The sequence below is a fragment of the Pavona decussata genome, unplaced genomic scaffold (genome assembly GCF_977016875.1).
Source record: "Pavona decussata unplaced genomic scaffold, jaPavDecu1.1 SCAFFOLD_438, whole genome shotgun sequence".
Taxonomy (NCBI): Eukaryota; Metazoa; Cnidaria; class Anthozoa; order Scleractinia; family Agariciidae; genus Pavona; species Pavona decussata.
In genome coordinates, this window is record NW_028145793.1 from 574,824 (window position 1) to 597,894 (window position 23,071).

General features: G+C 39.8%; 1 protein-coding gene across 1 annotated transcript; it reads right to left on the reverse strand.

Annotated features, from left to right (window-relative positions):
* Positions 1 to 4,637: 4,637 nt before the first annotated feature.
* Positions 4,638 to 23,071, reverse strand: LOC146450633 (uncharacterized). Its single transcript, XM_085100214.1, has 7 exons — positions 23,033 to 23,071; positions 22,300 to 22,644; positions 10,004 to 10,427; positions 9,050 to 9,147; positions 7,516 to 7,584; positions 6,160 to 6,384; positions 4,638 to 5,161 (listed from the first exon to the last, which is right to left on the reverse strand). Exons 1-7 carry the CDS (start codon positions 23,069 to 23,071, stop codon positions 4,988 to 4,990), a joined length of 1,374 nt encoding a protein of 457 aa, XP_084956340.1. The 3' UTR covers positions 4,638 to 4,987.

Below are 23,071 nucleotides of genomic sequence, written 5' to 3' on the forward strand. Positions count from 1 at the left end.
ACACAAATCCGTAAACGTGTTGTACGTCGAGGTGTATACGTTTTACCTTCTGTGTATATATACAAGCATGTAACTATCACTTGTACATACCAATTACGAAAGACCAAGAAAGGCCAAACGTCAGAAACCTTCAAATTTACAAGCCTTCAGTTTACAAGTAAATCATCAGGTAATTAAGTTTAAGCCATAGGAAAAGTCCCTTGCTGATGCGAAAATGTTATCGGATAGGATTGATATAAAAATAAATATCAAAACGGGTCATAAATGTTTTTCTTCGTTTAAGCTATACGACTTACATGGTATTACTCCTATAATATTTTTGATATAAGAACGCTATCGTGATGGTTAAGGAGCTTCACATGTCTGAATGAAAGAAAAGTTTTCCAAATTAATCAGTGCATGGTGAAAAAGAAGCAAATATGTACTCTCGAGACTAAGATTACTGCACATGTTCCAATTTTAAGAAACGAACTGACCTAAAAGTATTGTAGTGCCAGCCAAAAAGAGAACGAGGTTAGTGGTTAGCTAACTTATAAGCCCGTATTTGTTCCAAAAAAAAAAACCCACTGGGTATATGTCGGTATTCTACAGCGTGCCGAATAGAGTACGAGACAGAGAATAAGTTAAAACTACAGTCGGCAGTCCTTTTTAATAATAATAATAATAATAATAATAATAATAATAATAATAATAATAATAATAATAATAATAATAATAATAATAATAATAACAATCTTTAAACAGGGAGCCCACATCACGAAAGTGATATTCAGTGGGGCCCTTTTTATGAAAATAAACTGTTTACACTCTGTTTTTTTTTATAAGGACGTCTAACTTTGGAGCTGAGGCTGAACGTTCTTATATTTTTTGCGATTTAAGGCTGAAAACGTTCTTAAGATGGTATACACTACATGTATTTCAGTAAATCAATGTGGACGTGACCGGGAAACCTATCAAAGTGCATAGCATTGCCTGCTGAGATATGGTATCAAGAACTGCTGATTATGACAAACCGAGATGTGTGTCACAATTTAATAAAAACTAAACTAGTGACCAGCACTCAGCGAACTGTAGTCGTATAACTTCTTTATTTCTCCTACGCATTTCGTGTGACTAACGCACACTTCGTCAGGGAGTTTAAAAATACAACATAATGTGCCTGTATATATACCTAACTCATGCTTAGAGTTTACATTTCGTAAAAACACACGTACCTACGGAATTGCATAAAGGAAAGACAAACCCCACGGTAATGCGTCTAGAAGAAGTTGACAAGATATGTTGCTGTGTGCTGCTCACTATAGTTTATTTAAAAAAATTTATATAACAAAAAATTAAAAAAAAATAAAAAATAAAAAAAAATGGCCCCACTCTCAGTCTCCGCTCAGTAGACGTCAAAAGCCAGATTTTGTCAAGCAATCATGACGTGGTCACTAAGCCGATGCAAACACGGTTTCAGGAATAACAAGAAGCTGTTTCCAGCTTATACTCGGGCCATATTTGACTGTGTGGTGCGTAAAGCCTACAATCTTTTAACAGTGATAACCTCAGCATCGCCAATTCTCCCAAATAGATAGCCTGCGAGCAAGCTCTCTTGGGAGGGGATCCTCTTTTCCCCTCCCGCCCCCCATCCCCAAGAGAGCTTGCTCGCAGGCTACCAAATAGATAGATACAGAGATATAGTGAGGCAATAAGTAACCACCAGATAGAATTGCATTTCTTGCAGTCACAATGAAATACAGGGGAAAACGACATTTGTCATACGAATGCTTTTTATGATCCCCGGGCTTTAATCCTTACGTTTTCACCTTTCGTTTAGAGACAGAAACCATTTGTACGGTCCTAATATGTATATGACGCCGGGTCAATGACGTATCGTAATTTTCGGTATGATCTAGACCCGGGGGTTACTCCCTATAGGGTATGGTTTTCAGGGTGTTTTGTCTTGAACGGGGTATCTATTTCATCACTTTCTGTCTTAAATAGAGTATCCCTATACGACCTAATGGCTTTTAACAGATTGTGATTACCAATGCATTAAAATACAGTAAGAAAACAGTGTACTCTTATTTCATTCTAGTCTTAAACAGGGTGTAATTTTGGGTTAAATGTCTTAGAAAGGGCCTGAAAATTTTGAATGCTGTCTTAAACGGGATAGCGAAATCGGAGAATTGTGTCTTAAACAGGGTCAGAGTTTGAACGCCCGGGCCGCAACTCCCTACCCAAGCATCTGTTGAGTACCCCCCCACCCCCCCCCCCCCCGATCTAGTGCAACGTTACGCATCACACGTACGTTTATATCCTTGTACGTTTTTCAATGTTTCGCTGTTTATATTTTTAAATGAAATTCAGGGGAAAGCATTTGATATTCACCTTTCATTTAAAGACAGAAACCGTTTCTACCGTTGATTGTTTTTCTCTAGTAAACGTGATACATCTTTATCTATCTTGGCCCGCGAGGTTATAGACTGATTTAGTTGCCAAATTTTCGGTTAAACAAAACTAACCTTGAGGCACTCAGGTTAGCCTAAAAAACACTCCGGTTAGCCTAAAGAGCACTCCAGTTAGCCTAAATAGCACTTAGGTTAGCTTAAATAGCTCCCGGGTTAGCTTAACGGTTAGTAGTTTATGTTGGGGTTGTTGATGCCTCGCACGCCTCGCATGTTTTGTTCATGCCTCGCACGTCTGGCTCGCATATTGTAAACACTCCTCACGGCCCGAAAACAAAGAACGCGACCGATAATTTAAAGAATTTGATAACACGACAGAAAACGTAACTCGTACCAGCCGAGTATAAAAAACGAGACCGAGAACAATAACTCGTGGCCCGAAGTCTTATCTCTCGGCCCATCGCGACCCCAAAAAGTAAAAAAAAAAAAAGAATTTGATAATGCTACCGAAACCTTAACTCGGTCCGCCTTACGGCCCAAGTAATAATTAGCTTATTCTTACGGTTTGGAGCTAAAGAAGTTCAAAGTCGGCAGACTAAAACTTTTTAGAAGCTGCGTGGAAAGCACTGACGTTTTCAACTTGAGGTGAGAGCGGGATGGATATTTTACAAAATTCTTATAGTTGTAGCATGTGCACCCCTCTCTGTTAAATTCCCGGAAGCAAATCTGCTCCAAACAACGATTTTCAGATAGAGAGAACATTACCTAAGACGGTGCGAGTAGTTTAGCCAAATAGGCCTGACCCGCGAACTTCAACTTTCCCGAAAGAGAAAGCCTGCGAAGTTGTCGATCTCCGCGACCACCTACGTAACTTAGCAACTACATTCGTCAATGGGTCCTTAAGCACTTCTCTAACCTTTTATTTCCACATTTCCACGTGATAACAAAAGCAATAGTCGCAAAATTAAAGTTTCTTTAAGGGATGTGCCCTGTTCATATGGTGCTACAGGTAGCGTTTAATTTAGATGGCTCAGCCAGTGCGCATTTGAAACGACAACAATCATGCGTGCCAGTGGACTAAAGTGATTTCGCTTTCCATCTTATTATGAAACCAATGTATGAGGTACGCACGCATGTTCATGTGGACTCAATAAGGCTTTAGTTAAATATTAAATGTAATTGGAATCTAATAATTTACGGTATAAAAATTAGGTTATTTGGATCCCCGAAAAAGACAAAACAAACGAAACATGGCGGCTGCACGCAATAAATGAAAAATAATTGTACAGAAAGCCTATAGTTCCTTTTATTTCCTTTGAACATCTCCTTAGTTTTTTTTTTTCCAGAAAACTACTTATTTACAAAACGAAACATGTTGGACTGCTTCTTTAATGTGGCTCGGTTGAAAGTAATTTTGAGCACCGATACTTGATACTTGATACTTTGGTAGAATGTTACAACTTGATACTTTGATGAATCAATAGCTAGTACCACTCTTTATCAGTTAATTGATACAACAACAGTGGTATCAAATAAGTGTCTAATCGTTGGTGAACAAGTTATGGTTGTATACTCGACATTATATCTTACCATAGCAACTGCATAACCTGTGAAAAACACTCCTATTTTTTGCAATAAATGGTTATAAATAATAAAGGAGCTTGATGACCCCCCTCCCCATTGTTTATTATGGAACTGTCAGTGATCAGGATGTTCAGATTCAAAAATCTGCAAACTTAAAAAATTTGTGGGAAGGGTTTTAAGTGCCATCTTAATTGTTTGAAAATTTCAAGCTCAAGAAAGCGTGCAGACTAGCCTCCCATTTATCTTCTCAAAATGTCCTTATCAAGAGATACATAACTGTCTTAAACGACTTTTTAAGTTAGTCTTCGTTAACATACCCGCCCAGTAGGGCGTTCGGAAGTTCCATATGTAATGTTTAAAAAACGAGCAGGAGTTTTTTGAACAGCTTCATTTATAACACCGCCTACTAATGAGGAGTGTTTTATCAACTGATAAAACACCGCATACTAATAAGGAGGAGGTTTATCGATATGAAATCACTGCAGGTGATGTACTATTATCGACCATTAAATAGGTCAATGGGCTTATGAATTATTAATGAGTTTTTGAAATCAATGTAAATGGTTCAACTTAAATTTTTTAGCAGTAAGCGTCCATAATATGACACCTGGCATGTGCAGCCTTATCTCTATTTTTTTTTTTTTTTTGCTTTCATTTTAGTCATTTTCAACGATAAAAAGCAAAGGTAAGAGAGACGATAATGGTACAGAAGAGGCACGAAGGGACGATCACAGGTTATTTCTGCTGTCGACCTACTGTTTAATCTAGTTCCCAAGGTATCTCCCAGTCTGGACAATCACGTGTTAGAACACGTAGACAATCTGTGGTCCTTGGTGATGTGATACTGCATGTCTGTTTTGAACGAACCTTGTTGGTACATAGTTCTTGGTGGCTTCACGACTAATGAAGAATGTTTTACTGAGAAATGAATAGATCTTCTTTTCGTTAATATCGTGTGCTATGGTTTTCCTAATCAAGAAGTGTATCTAGCTGGAAACACATCCTTCTTTTCTTCATGTTGGACACTCCCAGTAGTGAATGGAACAATACATAGTAACCTGTCCAGTGGCAAGGGTATCTTTACAAGTACACTTGTAGGTTCTCTTGCCATCTGAGGCCTTTGTGCTTGTGAGAATAACACTTTTTGCGTCATTTGTTCCGCAGTCAACACCAAGGAATTTCTTTCCCTGCGACATAAAAATGCATTATACAAAGTCAAGGAACTAAAATATAAGAAAGGTGTAGAGTTAAAACCAAATCCATTGGATTCATCGTTTATCATACAACACACAACGAGGTTCGATTCATCATCAGGGCCAACTCATGTATTGGTGCTGGGTTGTCGTGATGGAACATATTGGGCACTTGTCAGGCGCTCTCTATTCACCCAAGAAATTTTTCAGAACTGAGAAAATTTCGGTATCTTGAGTATTCTTCACAAGGTCGTCCTAACGTTCGGGAAAATCGGAACAACCGGAAGATATCGTTCCATACAGCCATTTTTTACTCCAGTTTCTTAGACTATTATTTGATTGTGCTATTTCAGTTTTGGTAGAAAACTCGTGATTGGAACGGGTTTGTTTTCCTCTCGGTTGCGGTTAACCGAAAAATACCGTTTCAACTCGGCAGCTAACTTTTTCGAAACTTCAATACGGAACGTTTGACCGAAAGGGAAGCCCCTTAGAACTCGGCGCTAATTGAAGCTGGTTCCTGCATGATCGTTAAACAAACAAACAAACAAGCAAACTTTGATCAGTTCTTTTGGTACCAGCCACGGCTTGCTATGATTGTGACAATTTATGTGACAAGTGCTAATTTTAAGCTAATGGTGTGGTATGCTCAACTTTTGATCGATCTTTGGATACCACAATGGTAACCAGCCTTAATGTTTACAACCACAGACAACTTTTGGTTGCACTAAACCCAAGACTAGACTGTCATATTCATTCTACAGAGATGTTGAGTGAGACGCCTTTACGAATTCAAGACAACGGCAAAATGGCCACTTCTACGGGTCGACTGACCATCAAAACCTTGAGACGTGATCATCAAGAAAATAAGATAGTAAAGGGTAAAGTGGGCTGTTATCCCTCACATTTGTTTTAGTTTCAGTCACAATCTGAACAAGGGAAATTGTGCTGTCTGTTTACGTATTGCCCTATGCCCTATTGGGTTTGAGACTTACGTTTGGTTCAGTGGCTGTGACCACTTGACTAGCATAATTTTTAGCGTTAACGGCAGCGCTTTTAGTCTCCACGTAGGAACACAGTGACAGTCCACCAGACGATGAATTCCCAGGAGGGCCCTGGGTACCATTGTATCCACGAGGTCCAGGTGGACCAGGAAGACCATTTGTACCATTGTATCCAGGAGGTCCTCTTGGGCCTTGCGTCTTACTAATGTTGATAACCTACAAGATATGTTAATTGTTAGTTGTATGAAAAAGGGGAGCCTTCCAGCCGGTTTGGGAAAGGAGGAGAAGGACGTCTTAGCCTGGCCAAAATCCGTCAAGTCTGCCAGGCCGAGCTTTAATTTATTTCCGGGTATAGCCCGACAAGCATTACCACGTGCAACATTTCTCGGCAACCTTGGCTACCGAAGCCAGGCTTTCCATGCGGTGTAAGTTGCTATACCATCCCGTCGATTCTCGGCAACCTCTCGGCGGAAAGAGGCCGGCCTCCCTGAGTATACTGTAAATTTAAAGGATTTTTTTTTTCAGCCCCAAAGGACCAATAAAGACCAGCGCCCGGTTGTTCGAAAGCTGTTTAACGCTAATCCCCGATTAAAAGTTAACCAAGGTTTCCATCTCGCTCGTTTAAAATGTTTTGAAAATCTAATTTTAAGCTAATGGTAAAGAAAATTCAATGTCAAAACTGAGGGACAAAAATCTTTTTGAAAAATCTTTATTGTTTAGTAATTAAACTCGAATCAAAGTTCTCGTTAATCTGGGATTAGCTTAATCGGGCTTTAAACAACTGGACTCTGGTGACTATTTCAAGGCTGATTCAACCCATTGGGAAGGCATAAACGGTCCCCATCAGCAACCATTTCAGCCCGAGCTGTCTCTCCTCTGCAGAGCCCTCTTTCTTTGAATTCCCATTTCCTTTTCCCTCCTCAGTATTTTATAAAGGAAGGAGCCTCTACGGAGGAGAGAGGACCGTGCTACGAATCATTTTAGACCTTGGGTGCATGTGAGACATTGCTGGCCCTTATTTAGGCAATTATATGAATTAGCCCCCCCCCCTCCCCCCCCCCCCCGAAAAAAAAAAAAGAAAGAAACAGCAACAACAACAACAAAATTATAGCCCTTAGTTTCAGCACTTGAAAGTAGGTACCAGTTCTGGCACTAATTTAGGAGAGTCAAAATAAACTGTATATTTCACTTAACGAGACGGCCACCAAATTTTGGGCTTAAACAGATATTTTCACTTTTATGGTGAGAGCCTTCTTGCATGGGGGAAAGAGGAAGTTGGACGAGCTGCTCACATGCTATAAGAACTGATGCCTTATCTACCTCCGTCCTTGTCTTCCCAGGACTTACCTTTTGATCCAGTTGTATAACGTCTTGTCTGTGGGTATGTATCACTTGCCAAAGCACTGTCATATTGTCCTAAGTCGTAAAAAAGAATATTTGTAATGTATATGCTTTTATAAATTGTACTTAACGTGTTTACTTGCTGCAAAATAGTACCAGGATATTGTAGAATAAATGTTTCATTTTATCAACAGAGTTGATAAGGTAATTTGACCACCGTAAATATATTCGTGTGCTAACGTTTCGAGCGTTAGCCTGTCGAAGTCCTGACAAAGGGCTAACGCTTGAAACTTTGTTTCCACTCCCCCACCGACGCAGCATTACAGTGTCTCTAGAAACCAACCCCTTAAATATCGTTCAAAAACTCATTAATAATTCATAAGCCCATTGACCTATCAAATGGTCGATAAAACATCACGTGAAGTGGTTTTAAAACCCGATAAAACCTCCTCCTTATTAGTATGCGGTGTTTAATGTTTCTCCCGTATGCTAATTTCCAACGTTCACAAAAGCATTCATTGTTATGAACTCTCTTGACACACGCTTTTCCAGAAATGTTTTTGAAGCCGTTCAAAAAAACTCGCAGCACGTGTTTTATCGGGTCTAATACCACTCGGCTGCGCCTCGTGGTTTTAAATCCCGATAAAACGCTGCTGCTCGTGTTTTAAACATTACATTGTACAAGCAGTTTGAATGACACGCTTACGGCAACTGTGACGAGTTGTCACGTGGAGGCTTCATTTCCGAGGTGTAAACAATTTTTTTGTTCCCTATTTTATTTTTTTTGTGACACCCGGAGTATTTAAGATTATTGTTGTCACTGACGGTAATATTTAAACTTGTGACCTCTTCCAATAATACTCAGTAGAAACGCATAACATGTAACTGTAAGTATCAGTACCGTTTAAGGGTCATAGCCTTAAGGGGATCTTCATGATTACATCATTACATCAGATATGCTCTGACATATAACCATTAATTGGCACAAAACATAAGCTGACATGCATGAATACTTGCCCAAGGACATTGGTAGTATGAAAAAGTCACTTTTGCTTATCTTGCTGTTAAGCACTGGAGGATTATAATTAGGTTATTATTACTTGGTTAAAATCATGTAAAATGTCTGCGTTCTAGTTAGGACATGTTGCGTGCGTCACATGAGACATGTTTATTAATGCAAAACAAAACAAAAACAAAAAATAAAAGCACACACTACTGCTATATCTTTGGCAGTCATAGGGCCTGACAGCTAGCATGCAAGCCAACAAACAAACAAACCAATCTGCACATCCAGCAATCCAACATCCAACCAGTCAGTCAGTGTATGCCAACCAACCAACTACAAGCCCGTTAGCCAGACAGTGAGGCAGTCGGTTAACCAGTCACTCACTGACAGTCAGCTAATAGTAACCAAGCAACCGATTTCCAGGTGGTCACCCATCCAAGTACTAACCAACCCGTGAACAAGCCACTTAGTTCCAACTCTTTTTTTGATTTTTTTTTAAATTAGTGAAATATATCAACAACGAAAACGGCTCACCAAACTTTCTTTGAGAGAAGTGATATTCTCCTTAAGGCTCTGTACATCCTTTGAAAGCTCTGTAAACGCAGCATCACTGGTAGTTGAAGCACCTTGTCCTATAAAGGAATAACAAAAATTCTGTCACATGCGGAAAGATTACCACGATAAAGTCATGTGCATAGTATTACGAGCAGTACTCAGACTCTGTGAGTGCGTTCGACGCCAACTGTTTATCTTTCAAGTACGATCCTTCCTGCCCCTCGCCTTTCCTGTTTGTTGCAATTGATATTATTCTAATTTTCTTTTTAGTCGGATAAATATTTTTAGTACTAAAATCAGCACAGTTACAGGATATTTTCAGCGTCCCATCGAATTTACTTAAGACCATGTGAATACATCATTACGCAGTTGTTGTGGAATTGTAGACTGGGACAGAATGTAGAAGAAAAGATCCTTTCTGCGGCCTCAAAAATTTAAAAAAAGGGGAGAACGATACCACCGAGCGAGTTCACTCGCACTTCAACAAATCGCTACCCTCGGTTAGACATGTTGTATCACATCAACTGAAATGGAAAACGTCTTTGAAAGTAATTGTCTTCTTAAGAATAATAAACATTTTGGTTCGACCTATAATCACTTCCTGAATCTAGCGTTGTTCTGCAATGCGTTCGGATATCAAATCAATGAACGGGTTACGCTTCCAAAGAATCAATCCATGTACTTCTATCTAAACAACACCGTCCAGATGTTTATTCTGGCCTACTGCACGGGGATTGAGGCTAAAGGCAAAATAAAAATAATAATAAACAAAGAAAAACCTTTCTCAGCTTTAGAGTATCTATATCCATTCAAAATAAAAGAAAATGTTGCAATAGTTAAAAAAAAAAAGACAAATTTGAAATGATCAAATGCAATTACCACAGGAGAAAAATGCTAGGTATGATAGCGAACTAAACGCTTGATTGAACCTACCTCGCACCGTGTGATAATTCGTTGCCTGACTGTTTCGCGACATCATGATCGTCAAAGCCAAAACCAGCGTGGAAGCAGAAGTAAGGACGGAAAAAATAATAACGGCAGAGATCATGCACAACAGGCGCTGAACTATCGCTGCTTCTGACTTGCTGGAAGAATGAGATGGTTCCCTTGATACTCGTCTCTTCTTCTCATTTCTTTGCCTTTCAAAGGTCAGCAGTTCTCCAGACTCTGTAACTTCGTCATAAATGGCTCCGTTTGCTGTATCTCTGGTTGCCATCTCATAGTAACATTTTTTTGCTGTTGCTGCTGTCTTATTCATCAACAAATAATGACACGATAGCAGGTAATTGTGTTTTGTCTTGCCCGACAATCCACTGTATTTGGAATGGTTCCCGAAACTTAATGAAGTGTCATTTAAGTATCATGTGACGCTATTTGTTGACCTCTGTACTGTTGTCTATGATGGCTAAAAGTGGTTTGCATTATCCGTCAAAATTTGGATTAGTCTGAAACTTTGGAAGACGTCTTTTTACGAGGTTACATAATACACGTCTCTGCATGCCCCAATGTCGATTTCTCTTCGGATAATTTGAGCTGTTTCAGCCCCATGCTTTAATTTCGCCGCATTCGCTTTTAACTTTTACTGGTTCTGTTTGGATCAATATGAAATACGCCACTGCGCATTTGAGATATCTTGGACTGGTTTCATCCATGCCTTTATTAGTTCAGTCAAGAGTTTGCAACGCGTTGACAAAATTTGCGCCAGTTATTAAATGAGATTGGTGCATTATTATGTTTACAAATAAATAAAGAATCCGGTTTTCAAATAGTAAAAGCAAAGTGAAGTTTATTTAAAATACGTCGCCGGTCAGTCTGCAAGCCGTTTGTTCAGCTTCTTTTAATTACGCGTGATGCCCTGAGGGCAGCACTTGTCTTACAATGGGCTCGATATCTTCGTCGTGTTTTTTTACACGTGATGCTCTTTCAATTATTAACTCGTTACGCGTGATGCCCTGAGGGCAGCATGTGTCTTGGACTCAAGTGTGCCGTTTCCAAACGGAAATTTAACCATTTTGAAGCGGTAAATCGAAAGAATAACTTCTAAGGAGCACTCGACATTTAAAACGGTGGAAATTGGAGATTTCCTGGCGAAGGAATCGTGCTTTGTTTGACAGTTCTAGAACAACAATGCGCGAAGGAAAGGTCACTGATAAGCATGATGTTGTGAGAAACTCATTTCAAGTATGATTTCTAGTAACACAACGATAAAATATCACGCAGTAATGGAATTTCCGCTACAAAGAACACAAGGGAAACAACGTAACGCTATCTTTGTGGCTCAAACTATTCCATTAGCTAGGATAGTTTTATAAATCTGCAAAGCACACAATGGGAATCAATGAGGCCATATCAGGAGCCCACATTAAGCAGTAAATGCCAGTATAGGCATCTTGTTTCTTTATGGTAGCCTGAAATCTGCATCTTTCAATTATTAACTCGTTATGCGTAATGCCCTGAGGGCAGCACGTGGCTTAAAATTGGCTCGGTATCTTCGTCGTCGTTGTTTTTTCTTGAAAGGAATTTCCGGTATGACAACCGGTAACACAACGATAAAATATCACGCAGTAATAGAATTTCCGGTACAACGATGAGAGGCGTAACACAAGAAGGCTATCTTTGTGATTCTAACTATTCCATTAGCTAGGATAGTTTTATAAATCTGCGATGCACACAGCGACAGCATCCCGCGTAAATGCCAGTATAGGCATCTTAATTGTTAACTTTACACGAAAAGTTAAACCCTATACTTGGGAGATACAGATACCGGGCAAGCGTTGACATCTCAGAACGGCGAGAAAATTAAAGCCAATTAAACGATAGACTTACCTTTTTGAGATTGCGTTACTGACAATGCATATGTATAAAGGGCCGTCTACACAGGTGATAAGTATGTCGCACTAATGTTCAGCTAAAGCCTGCATTGATAATTGATAATGGAAAGTGTAAACAAGTGGCGATATCAGTGCAATTTGGGCGGGGGGGGGGGGGGGTGGCGGTTGGGTGCGATAGTTGCTTCTATTTGTTGAAGTTTTCCCTTTAAAGCGCCGTCAAGTTGCATAAAGTTTCAAACACGTTCGAATACTCTGCGATATGATATCGCGCAACAAAAACAATCGCGTTCAAGTGGCATTGGAATCGCCACTCACATTTATGTTTTTCATCGCGAACTAGAGCACGACAAAAATTTATTCAAAAGTGTTACAAACATTGCACAATTAATAAAATTACAAGAAAACCATTATGCATGAATACAATTTAAAGGACATTTCTGTCCTGAGAAGCCACACTTAAAGGCTGAAAGCATGCGGCATATGAGTTAGTGAAGGTCATGTAAAATGTCTTCGTTCTGGTCAGGGAATATTGCGTCACATGGCAAGTGTTTATTAATGAAAATAACACCCCTCTACTGGTATCTTTGGCAGCCATGGGGTCAGCAATACCAACATCCAACCAATCAGCCAACCACTATAGGCAAATACCTTATTATAGGAAATTAACGCTTTATTGAAGGAAAAATACTTTCCAATAAAGGCAATTAACGTGAAAGAAAGGTGTAAATTTTCAAATTGAAGGAAATTAAAGCGATTGGCCAAAGGTGCCAAATTTACCAGCGAGGCTATTTCATTGAAGCCAAAAAGATCCCCACTAATCCAAAGAGGCTTTGAAGTATACCAATGACCATTGCTGTCGAGTGGAGCGATTCAAGAAGGCTGGACGTTTTAAAAGAGAAGACAGAGGATGTCTCGTTTTTCGTGGAGAAAGATTATGTTGATAACTCAAAATCTATCTTGGTCAATATCTTGGCATATGTTATGATTTTCTCGTCTGAGAGCGACCATGAACCATGGATATTGTAAACGATGTACTTAGCTTTATTTGTGAGAGATTCAAATACGGTACGCGGAAATATTTTGTAGGTGTCATGAATGTCTGGATTGGATTCAGAATTTGGGATTAAAATGATGGAAATTAAGGCAGCGCAAATGAAAACTGCACTTAATTGGCAGCACGGAAATGTGAACGCTCACAAAAATTAACGCGACTTAAATTGCCGCTAATTTTTAATATTCGCGTTAATCTCCTCCACAAGCCATCCAGGCAACTGGAAAGCTAACCCACCACCACAACGAGCCATCAGTCAGTCAGTCAGTCAGTCAGTCAGCTATAACCAAGCAACCAGCCTAACTTTAAAAGCTAAGTTTCCGGCATTCTGGGACTTTCAAGTTAATTCTTTAAAATATACTTGGTCGGGATATCAGGCAACATGCAGTGATTTTTATAAATAACTACATGCATTTAAAATCACGTTTCGATGTGGCTCACATCATCATCAGTTGTCAAGGATTATGAAAAACGTCGTAGCAACAAAAGTACGTGCATGATACACGAATAACAACGAGGGAAAGAAAATATATAATAGTTAAAGCGAGTGTTAAATTTACATGTTTGACTTGTTGGGTAAAGTTGGCTTTTGTCCCGCTATTGTGCATCACCTCCTAGAGTTTAACTTGGAATGTGGTAGTGGCAGAATCAATAGTTTCAAAAACAAATTTGGAGAACAGGAAGCCTGGCAAAATTCGGAAAGAGAGAACTATTGATAAATAATTCGCTAATGTTTTCCTCTGTCTCCCTCAGCGTCTTGAATTTATGGTTAAAGCTCGCTAAAGAAAGGAAACTCAAGGAAAAGCTGTTAATGACGAAGAAACAAATTAAGCTAACATGCCGATAAGACAACTTTTATTCTACCCGATCCCGAAGCAGATTGCTAAAGAAGATCTCAGTAATATGTCTGGCCAGATACTCAATTATAAAAAGACAGAAGCCCTATGGATTGGATGAAAAAATAGCTATTATTTTTCTTTCTCTAGTCAACTTATTTTCGTATGCACTTCTGGAGTATGTGAAGAAATTGATTTAAAATAAATCGCCTTACCTAATTTTCTTTGAGAGAAGTCATGCTCTCTTTAAGGTTTTGTATTTCCTTTGAGAGTTCTGTAAACGCAGGATATTGGGAGTTGAAGTGACTTGTTCTATTAATTGAGGGAGAACAAAAATACTGTGACATGAGAGGTTACCGTATCTGAACCATGATAAAGTCCTGTACTTGTTAGTACATGCAGTGCCTTAAAGATTATAGGATTGCGTTCGACTCCTAAGTTGTAGAATTTCCCCTTGAGTTGTGGTGAGTACTATTACTCCCGACCTTGCCTGTTTATTTCAGTTTGACTTCTTTAATCATCTTTATTATTTTTAATCGGATCTTTTTATTGCCAACGTCACGGAGAATATGTACAGAATATTTCTGACTGCCCTTTGAATCCAAAAAACACGGTGTTAATCCGCCTTTGCTAAGTCCATAGCTGATGCAAGTCATGTGTAACGGTAGACCGGGACAACATGCAGGCAAAAAATGTTCATTTGGGCCAGAAAATATCTCAGAAAATGGGAAAAAAAAGATCCCACTTCTCCCCTTTTTTCACCACAAATGTTAGCTTCAGCGAGTTAACCCACAACTCCACAAATCCTACCTTGGCCTGAACCGGGAGAGCATCACATGTCTTGTCCCACATCCAAACTGACTTCTCTGAAATTGATACTACAATACTTGTCTTCTCAGAAATAATAACTTATTGGTTACCCCTACAAACAGGAAAAGGTCGAGACGGGCGGGAAAAAAATTAATCGCTTCCTGAATCAAGCGTTGTTCTGTAATGCTTTCGAATATCGCACCAACTAGCAAGGGCTGGGAAGCAATGTTTCATAGAACTGCTCTGACAATATGCATGATACCAATTTACGAACTGAATTTTCATACCGGCGTACAAGGATGGAGGCTACATGTAACGGGATAAAAGTAATAACTCAAAATAGAAACGAAAACTGTGACACTGGGAGGTATCTCTCCAGAACAAAAGATCAATTTAAAAAGATCAAATGCAACCACCGGAGATCTAGAAACGGGCTAAGTAAGCATAATCTGACGTTCGATTATCAATATCTGATACCTTGCACCGCGACACAATCCGTTGCTGTTGTGTTTCGCGACATCACATGTCATCGTTAAAGCCAAACCCAGAGTGTCAACTAAAATTGTGTTACTATTTTGCAAATGATTATTTGTACTTCAAAGCCCCCCTCCCCATTCTCCTCGCGGCTCCGCCGCCAAAACTTTATTTCGCGCGCGCCTACAATACCGCCAGCTACGCAGGCTACTCATTAAGAAATTCCATCGCGTCATACAAGACAGAGGAGATGTAACGTCATTGCGTCACGCATCACACAGAAAAGAAGTCACACAACACAGTAGACTTACCGAAAAACAGTCTTGTGATTTACGCGTTGAAGTACAAATAATCATTTGCAAAATAGTAACACAATTTTAGTTGTACGGCGTCGCATAATCCAATTTGCGGCCGTTGTGAGATTGGCTTATGTGTCAAGTGACCGCTAATAAACAAGTGCTCGTGCTCGCTTATCGTCGGTTCCACCAATGGCGATTTGACCGGGAAAATATTGATATTTTGGAAGTATTCGCTTACGAGAGGTAGTCGCACATGGAGGTTCAGGACTGTATGAATTTTAAGGACGGGTTACGAGATGAAAACACAACACCACGGAAGCTGGAGGTGCTCTCTTTTATTAGGAGGATGCCTTCATGCATGTTTTCGAGAGCAGGAATTTGGACGAAAAATAATGAAAGGAAGCGAGTGCTGACTTTTATAAAATAAGGAGAAATCATCCTCTCTTGGTCCTAGCTTTTCGACTTCCCCTACAACAAATTTTGCAGACCATCAGGCTAGCGTCATATACTGCTACACAACTTTGAATACTGCTCCGCTTAGAAGTGACCATGACCTTTGTATTGTCTTTCGAGGTAGAGGGAAGCCTTCTTGCCAGCTTCCGCGAAGCCAAAGGGAGATAATAGGACAGGTGTCGGGGATAAGCAAAAGCTAGTGGCGAGATTACAAACTGGAAACGTTTTCTTGGGTCTTCTACTTTGCAAAACGCTTAATTATAAACTTATGGCTGATGTTGTGGGTTCCATGATGTGGTACATTTTATGAGGGCCCTTCAATTGTATTGTAAAAGAGACGAAATATTTTCTATTAATTTTATTTTTCTTTATAGAAACAGTGGCTGTAAATAACACGTAAAAAATTACCAAGTTTCAGGTATTTGTATAGAAGTTTGGAGAAACGGTCTTTCATTTGCAACCTGTCAGAGCACGCGCTCATCTTGGTACATAATATGTTCTATAACGTAGATTGCACGCTGGTGTATTTGAGATTTAATTAAAGACACACAACTCAGTCTCATAGCGCATGACTTGTTTTTTACATCCTTAAATTTGTTGTTTGGTGTATTTTTGTTGAACAAGACGACAATATTAGTCGTTTACTCACTAATGTGGTGTACATAGAGCGTTTATTTACGTGGCTTAGTTGTGAAAATTCCAACAAATTATAAAGGCTACACTTGATATGAAAGAAAAAAAAAATATCTACAGCTATATTTACAATTCTTTATGAACACAGAGCGAGGGTAAAGAATTCATTTGCGGAAGCGAGCTCAAGTTGACTGAATCACGCTTCAAATTCTGAATAATTCTCGATGAAAAGAACTTGTAGTCAGATACGTACCTTGTAATTTTTTTTCTCAATCAATTCACCTCCACACATCAAATATGTTCTCTTCTTCGGTTTCAGGACGAAATCTTGAAGTTTGACCTTTCTAATGAAGGTTACTGAGCAGTACTTCAGTGGGGCTGTTAATTATGCTGTACAAAGTGATCCTAATATGGATTCAATCCTTCAGTGTGGCCATTCAAATGAAAGCTGCTAGCAGTACTTTCTGTGGTGCTATCTATTATGTTGTACAAGGCGGTTTTAACGTCTGAGTATATGGATGAAACCTAAGGTTCATGTTACCATTCAAACAAGATGCCTGCTATACTGGCATTACGCGTGATGCTGGGGCTGATTCATTTATTCCAACTGTATGCTTCGCCGATTGATAAAACTATCCTTGCTAATGGAATAGTTTGAGTCACGACGATCGCGTTACGTTGTTTTCCGTGTGTTACGCGACTCAGACTATCAGCGGAAATTTGTCAAATTCCATTACGATAACGTAAGGTTCTCAATGACCTCTTTTCTGTCTCGCGTCGTGGCATAAGACTGTCAAACAAAGCACGATTCCTTCACTAAGAACTCACCAATTTCCACCGTTTTACGTGTCGGGTGCTTCTTAGAAGTTATTCTTTCTAATGGAATAGTTTGAGTCACGACGATCGCGTTACGTTGTTTTCCGTGTGTTACGCGACTCAGACTATCAGCGGAAATTTGTCAAATTCCATAACGATAACGTAAGGTTCTCAATGACCTCTTTTCTGTCTCGCGTCGTGGCCTAAGACTGTCAAACAAAGCACGATTCCTTCACTAAGAACTCACCAATTTCCACCGTTTTACGTGTCGGGTGCTTCTTAGAAGTTATTCTTTCGATTTACCGCTTCAAAATGGTGAAATTTCCCTTTGAAAACGGCACACTTGAGTCCAGAACATGTTAAAACAATATGGCGCGACTTAATCCGTCTTTAATAAATATATCAAATGATGCATTGACGTCACACAGGTAGGGGTGAGTGGGTCCCCTCCCTCGCGATATAAGCGACAAGAATGGATTTTGATTGGCCTGCTGTTGTTGAAGACAATCAGAACAATACATCCCGAGTAGGAGAGGGGAGAGTTTAATGAATAAATTAATGTACCGATTTGTAGCTACGAGGAAGAAAAAAAAAAAAAAGAAACAAGATGCCTGCTACACTGGCATTACGCGTGATGCTGGGGCTCATTCATTTATTCCAACTGTATGCTTCGCCGATTGATAAATCTATCCTTGCTAATGGAATAGTTTGAGTCACGACGATCGCGTTACGTTGTTTTCCTTGTGTTACGCGACTCAGACTTTCACCGGAAATGTGTGGAATTCCATAACGATAGCGTAAGCTTCTCAATGACCTCTTTTTAGTCTCGCGTCGTTGTCAAGGACTGTCAAACAAAGCACGATTCCTTCGCCATGAACTCACCAATTTCTACCGTTTTAAATGTCGAGTGCTTCTTAGAAGTTATTCTTTTGATTTTCCGCTTCAAAATGGTGAAATTTCCGTTTGAAAACGGCACACTTGAGTCCAGAACATGTTATAAACAATATGGTGCCAAATTTAATCTGTTTTTAATAAATAGATCAAATGATGCGTTGACGTCACACAGGTAGGGGTGAGTGGGTCCCCTCCCTCGCGATGTAAGCGACAAGAATGGATTTTGATTGGCCTGCTTCTGTTGAAGACAATCAGAACAATACACCCCGAGTAGGAGAGGGGTGAGTTTAATGAATAAATTAATGTACCGATTTGAAGCTACGACGAAGAACAAGATGCCTGCTACACTGGCATTACGCGTGATGCTGGGGCTCATTCATTTATTCCAACTGTATGCTTCGCCGATTGATAAATCTATCCTTGCTAATGGAATAGTTTGAGTCACGACGATCGCGTTACGTTGTTTTCCTTGTGTTACGCGACTCAGACTTTCACCGGAAATGTGTGGAATTCCATTACGATAACGTAAGCTTCTCAATGACCTCTTTTTAGTCTCGCGTCGTTGTCAAGGACTGTCAAACAAAGCACGATTCCTTCACCATGAACTCACCAATTTCTACCGTTTTAAATGTCGAGTGCTTCTTAGAAGTTATTCTTTTGATTTGCCGCTTCAAAATGGTGAAATTTCCGTTTGAAAACGGCACACTTGAGTCCAGAACATGTTATAAACAATATGGTGCCAAATTTAATCCGTTTTTAATAAATAGATCAAATGATGCGTTGACGTCACACAGGTAGGGGTGAGTGGGTCCCCTCCCTCGCGATGTAAGCGACAAGAATGGATTTTGATTGGCCTGCTTCTGTTGAAGACAATCAGAACAATACACCCCGAGTAGGAGAGGGGTGAGTTTAATGAATAAATTAATGTACCGATTTGAAGCTACGACGAAGAAAAAGAAATCGTCCCGTTTTTAGACACGGTATGCCCCCTCCGGGCATCCCGCGTAAAAAGAAATCGTCCCGTTTTTAGACACGGTATGCCCCCTCAGGGCATCCCGCGTAAAAAAAGAAATCGACCCGTTTTTAGACACGGTATGCCCCCTAAGGGCATCCCGCGTAATGAATGCTACCAAGCAGTATTTTCCGTGGGGCTGATTATTATCTCGGACAAGGTAGTTCTAACTTTTGAAAAATTAAAGTTACTGAGCAGTACTTCCCTGTGGTGCTGGTTATTATGCTGTACAAGGTGGCTATTTTATTTTATTTTATTTTATTTTATTGACTCTGTGGATGAAATCCTAAAGTCTGACCATTCAAATGAATATTAAGCTACTATGCAGTACTATCCTGTGGTGCTGGTTATTCTGCTGTACAAGGTGGTTATTTTATTTTATTGACTCTGTGGATGAAATCCTAAAGTGTGACCATTCAAATGAATTAAGCTACTGTGCAGTACTTTCCTGTGGTGCTGGTTATTCTGCTGTACAAGGTGGTTCTAACTAACTCGAGCAGTACATACCTGTCAGGGCGCGGGTTATATTGCCGGACAAAGTAGTCTTCATTTTTCGGGTATGTGGATTTATTCCTATGATTTTGGGATTTATTCATGCGCGTAACAATGCATTCATGCGGCAGCTACTGAGATATACTTTCACTTCGTGTTATTAGTTTCTCGATTTAAGCAAAAGCTTGTATTTGATTTCGCGTGCTTCCTGGAGATGAAAAGGTTTTTAGAAGGTTTGCCTTACGTAGAAGATGAAACAATCAATACAAAGAGATCATTCCTCCTTTGTTTCCTTTGAACGGTATTAAATATTCACATACAGTAAACAGCACCATCTTTTAGCCTGGATTCAGTACAGTAACACGAAAAGTATTGCAATCAAATAGTTAAAACGAGTGGAGGTTTTATAAAGACTTGCTGTTTTCTTCTATATAAATGGTAACACAATCTTTGTGTAGTTCGTTCAAAGCTTAAAACAGTGAAACATCCCGTTTACTGTGGAAACCATACACATTATAGACTTTAATTAGGATTCCATTTGAGCCGTAGAGTACAAATTTATCGTCGGTAGAAAGCTGAAGGGCACGACGGTCTTATGTGCACCATAAACCCTACTTTATGGACTGAGATTCCCTGTGGCCCCCATATATCTAAGTGGACTGTCTTTCCTTATCCTTACAGTACGTGTGTATGAAGTCTTTATAAAATTCAATTCTTGTTTTAGGATGGACACTCCCAGTAGTGAAGGTAACAATCCATAGTAGCGGCTCCCGTATTAAAGGAGTCCTTACATGTACACTTATATGTTATCTTTCCGTCTGCAGCAACAGGGGTTGTGAGCGAAACAACCCTAGCATCGTTGGATTCACAGTTGGCACCAATAATTTTCTTACCCTGCCACATGAAAGTAAAACACAGTTCACATTAGAACTACGGAGGCAAAACAGTATCAATGCGCCTTATATATTTAAACAAGATGCCCTTAATCGGCATTACACGGAATGCTTAATGTAGCCCCATTTATTCCCCATGACATGTTTCGCAGATATTTAAAAACTATCCTCCCTTCTAATAAGAATAAATTTAGAGATACAGTTTTTTCGCTTATTTTTATAGGCAACTGTATCCTCCCTTCGCAATTGAAATAATTGAATGGTTTTATTCAGAGAGACTGCGTGATTTTTTATCGTTGTGTTACTGGGAATCATACCGGGAATAACTCTGCAATAACGTCATGACCCCGCTGAACTGGTCTAGCTTCCTTGGCTTTGAATTTTTCGATCTATTGGCAATAGCGTAGTTTCTTCGCTGTGAACTCTCCCAATTTCCACGGTTTCAACTTTCGAGTACTACCTAGAACTGTTATTATTTCGATTTACCGCGCGAAAAACGTTTGTTTTCTTTCTGAAAACGGCAGATCCGGAGTCGTAAATTCAGACATGTGGCCGCCATTGAACGAAAACAACTTTTCCAAATGATGATTTGCTTTGACGTCACACAAGTAGAGATGAGTGGCTCCCCTCCCTCGTGATATACGCGCGGATAATGGAGTTTGATTGGGCCGCTTTTGTTCAAGACAATCAAAGCAATAGATCCCTTCTGGGAGAGGGAAGAATTTAATCTAGTTTTAATGAATAAATCAAATGATGATTTGACGTCACACAGGATATGTGATATGTGCCTGAAAAATAGATTTTGATTGGGCCGCTTCTGTTGAAGACAATCAGAACAATATATCCTTACTAGGGGAGGACAGAGTTTAATGCATAAATTAATGTGCACACTTGTGACTACGATGAAGAAAAAAAAGATACCCGACCGAAACCTAGACACGTCATGCCCTGCAGGCATTCCGTGTAATTATAAGGAGAAATTTTATTTGCTTGTGTACAATTTGTAAACCATACATTGTAGTAGTGGGCCAACATTGCATAAAGCGATTAAGAATATATAATTTTTCTTGGGCTGGGTTGCGTGTAGCACGATTAAGCTAACGTTAACGCCAGTTTACTTTGAATTCTCTTGACACCAACGTCGATCGAAAACTACAGAGGAAGAGTTTACTCTTAGTTGAATATTACAGTAAGGGTGAATCAATTCGCGCCAATTGGTACCTTTATTAGGCTCCTGCAGTGAGAGCCTACAATCCGCACGAGTGGAGCACAGTACCCACATAAAGGATAAATTTATGTGTAAGTCACTTTGAATGGCTGTGCCATCTCCTTCGTAAATACTTACGAGTATGTGGCACCGAATAGCTTTCTATCTCTAAGCCGGAACTTAGCGTGGTCCCGGGCTCTGGAATTTGCTCTGTGAAATGGCTTTTTTGATCGAGGCAATACAGTCGTGTAAATATCTATGCGATTTGTTTTGAAAGGAACAATTTCCCGTTCTGTTACAGTGAACTACAGTTATTGGAAACAGCTGGAAGAAACAATTGTTCGAGTTACCAAAAATATATCTGCAGTCTTCACTGAGTCATATAACGACTCTCTGATCACAAGCTCGAGACCGTGATTTGCAGAGCCCGAGACGCAGCTTACCAGGACAGACATTTAAAAGGTAGTAAAATCATTTTCTGAATAAAGAAAAAGACAAATATTCCTCACAGATAGTTTGGTCACTTACACTTTTTTCGGTTTCTTCGGCTATGACGACTGTATAACTATTAGGCGTTGAACCTGAGCTGCTTTTCTTATTTTTGTAAGAACATTGTGACAGTCCGCCAGAGCTAGAACCACCAGGAGGGCCCTGGGTACCATTATGTCCGGGAGATCCAGGTGGTCCTGTAACACCAGGAGGGCCCTGGGTACCATTATGTCCTGGAGATCCAGGTGGGCCTGTAACACCAGAAGGGCCCTGGGTACCATTATGTCCGGGAGATCCAGGTGGGCCTGTAAAACCAGAAGGGCCCTGGGTCCCATTGTATCCAGGAGGTCCCCTGGGACCCTGCATCTTACTTATGTTGACCACCTACAATAAGGCGGACATGTTGTCAGTTAGGCGTATATATAATATTCAGTAAACTGCCACAATTTTTCGTGCCTCGCTGCTCTATCACTGGAAAACAGATTTGTTGTGTTTGATATAGAGAGGGACGTCCCAGACTGAAGATTTTGTAAATTCCCTATGATATGTTTAAGTTACAGTTCCTGTTGGGGGACGGGAACAAGTGATCCGCTTTGGTAGGCATAATCTTGAGTTTCTCAATTTTTCTATATTCCCCAAAAAACCACCCATGTCGTCTCAACAAACGCGACAACGGTATAAAAATGTTAAAGTTCCAAGGTGTCAAAATTTCTCTTAAAAATGTTAAAAAAGACCTTATTCATGAAACCGATAGCTGTCGAAATCTTGTTACCACGGAACAATCATTCACATCACGAGAACAGTGAAGCAT

Coding starts and splice junctions, on each gene's coding strand:
- LOC146450633 (XM_085100214.1), bottom strand. CDS start 23,071: ATGCTTCACTGTTCTCGTGATGTGAATGATTGTTCCGTG. Junction 22,645..23,032: donor ATGTGAATGATTGTTCCGTG/GTAACAAGATTT, acceptor GCCTTATTGTAG/GTGGTCAACATAAGTAAGAT. Junction 7,585..9,049: donor CTTCTCTCAAAGAAAGTTTG/GTGAGCCGTTTT, acceptor TTTACGACTTAG/GACAATATGACAGTGCTTTG.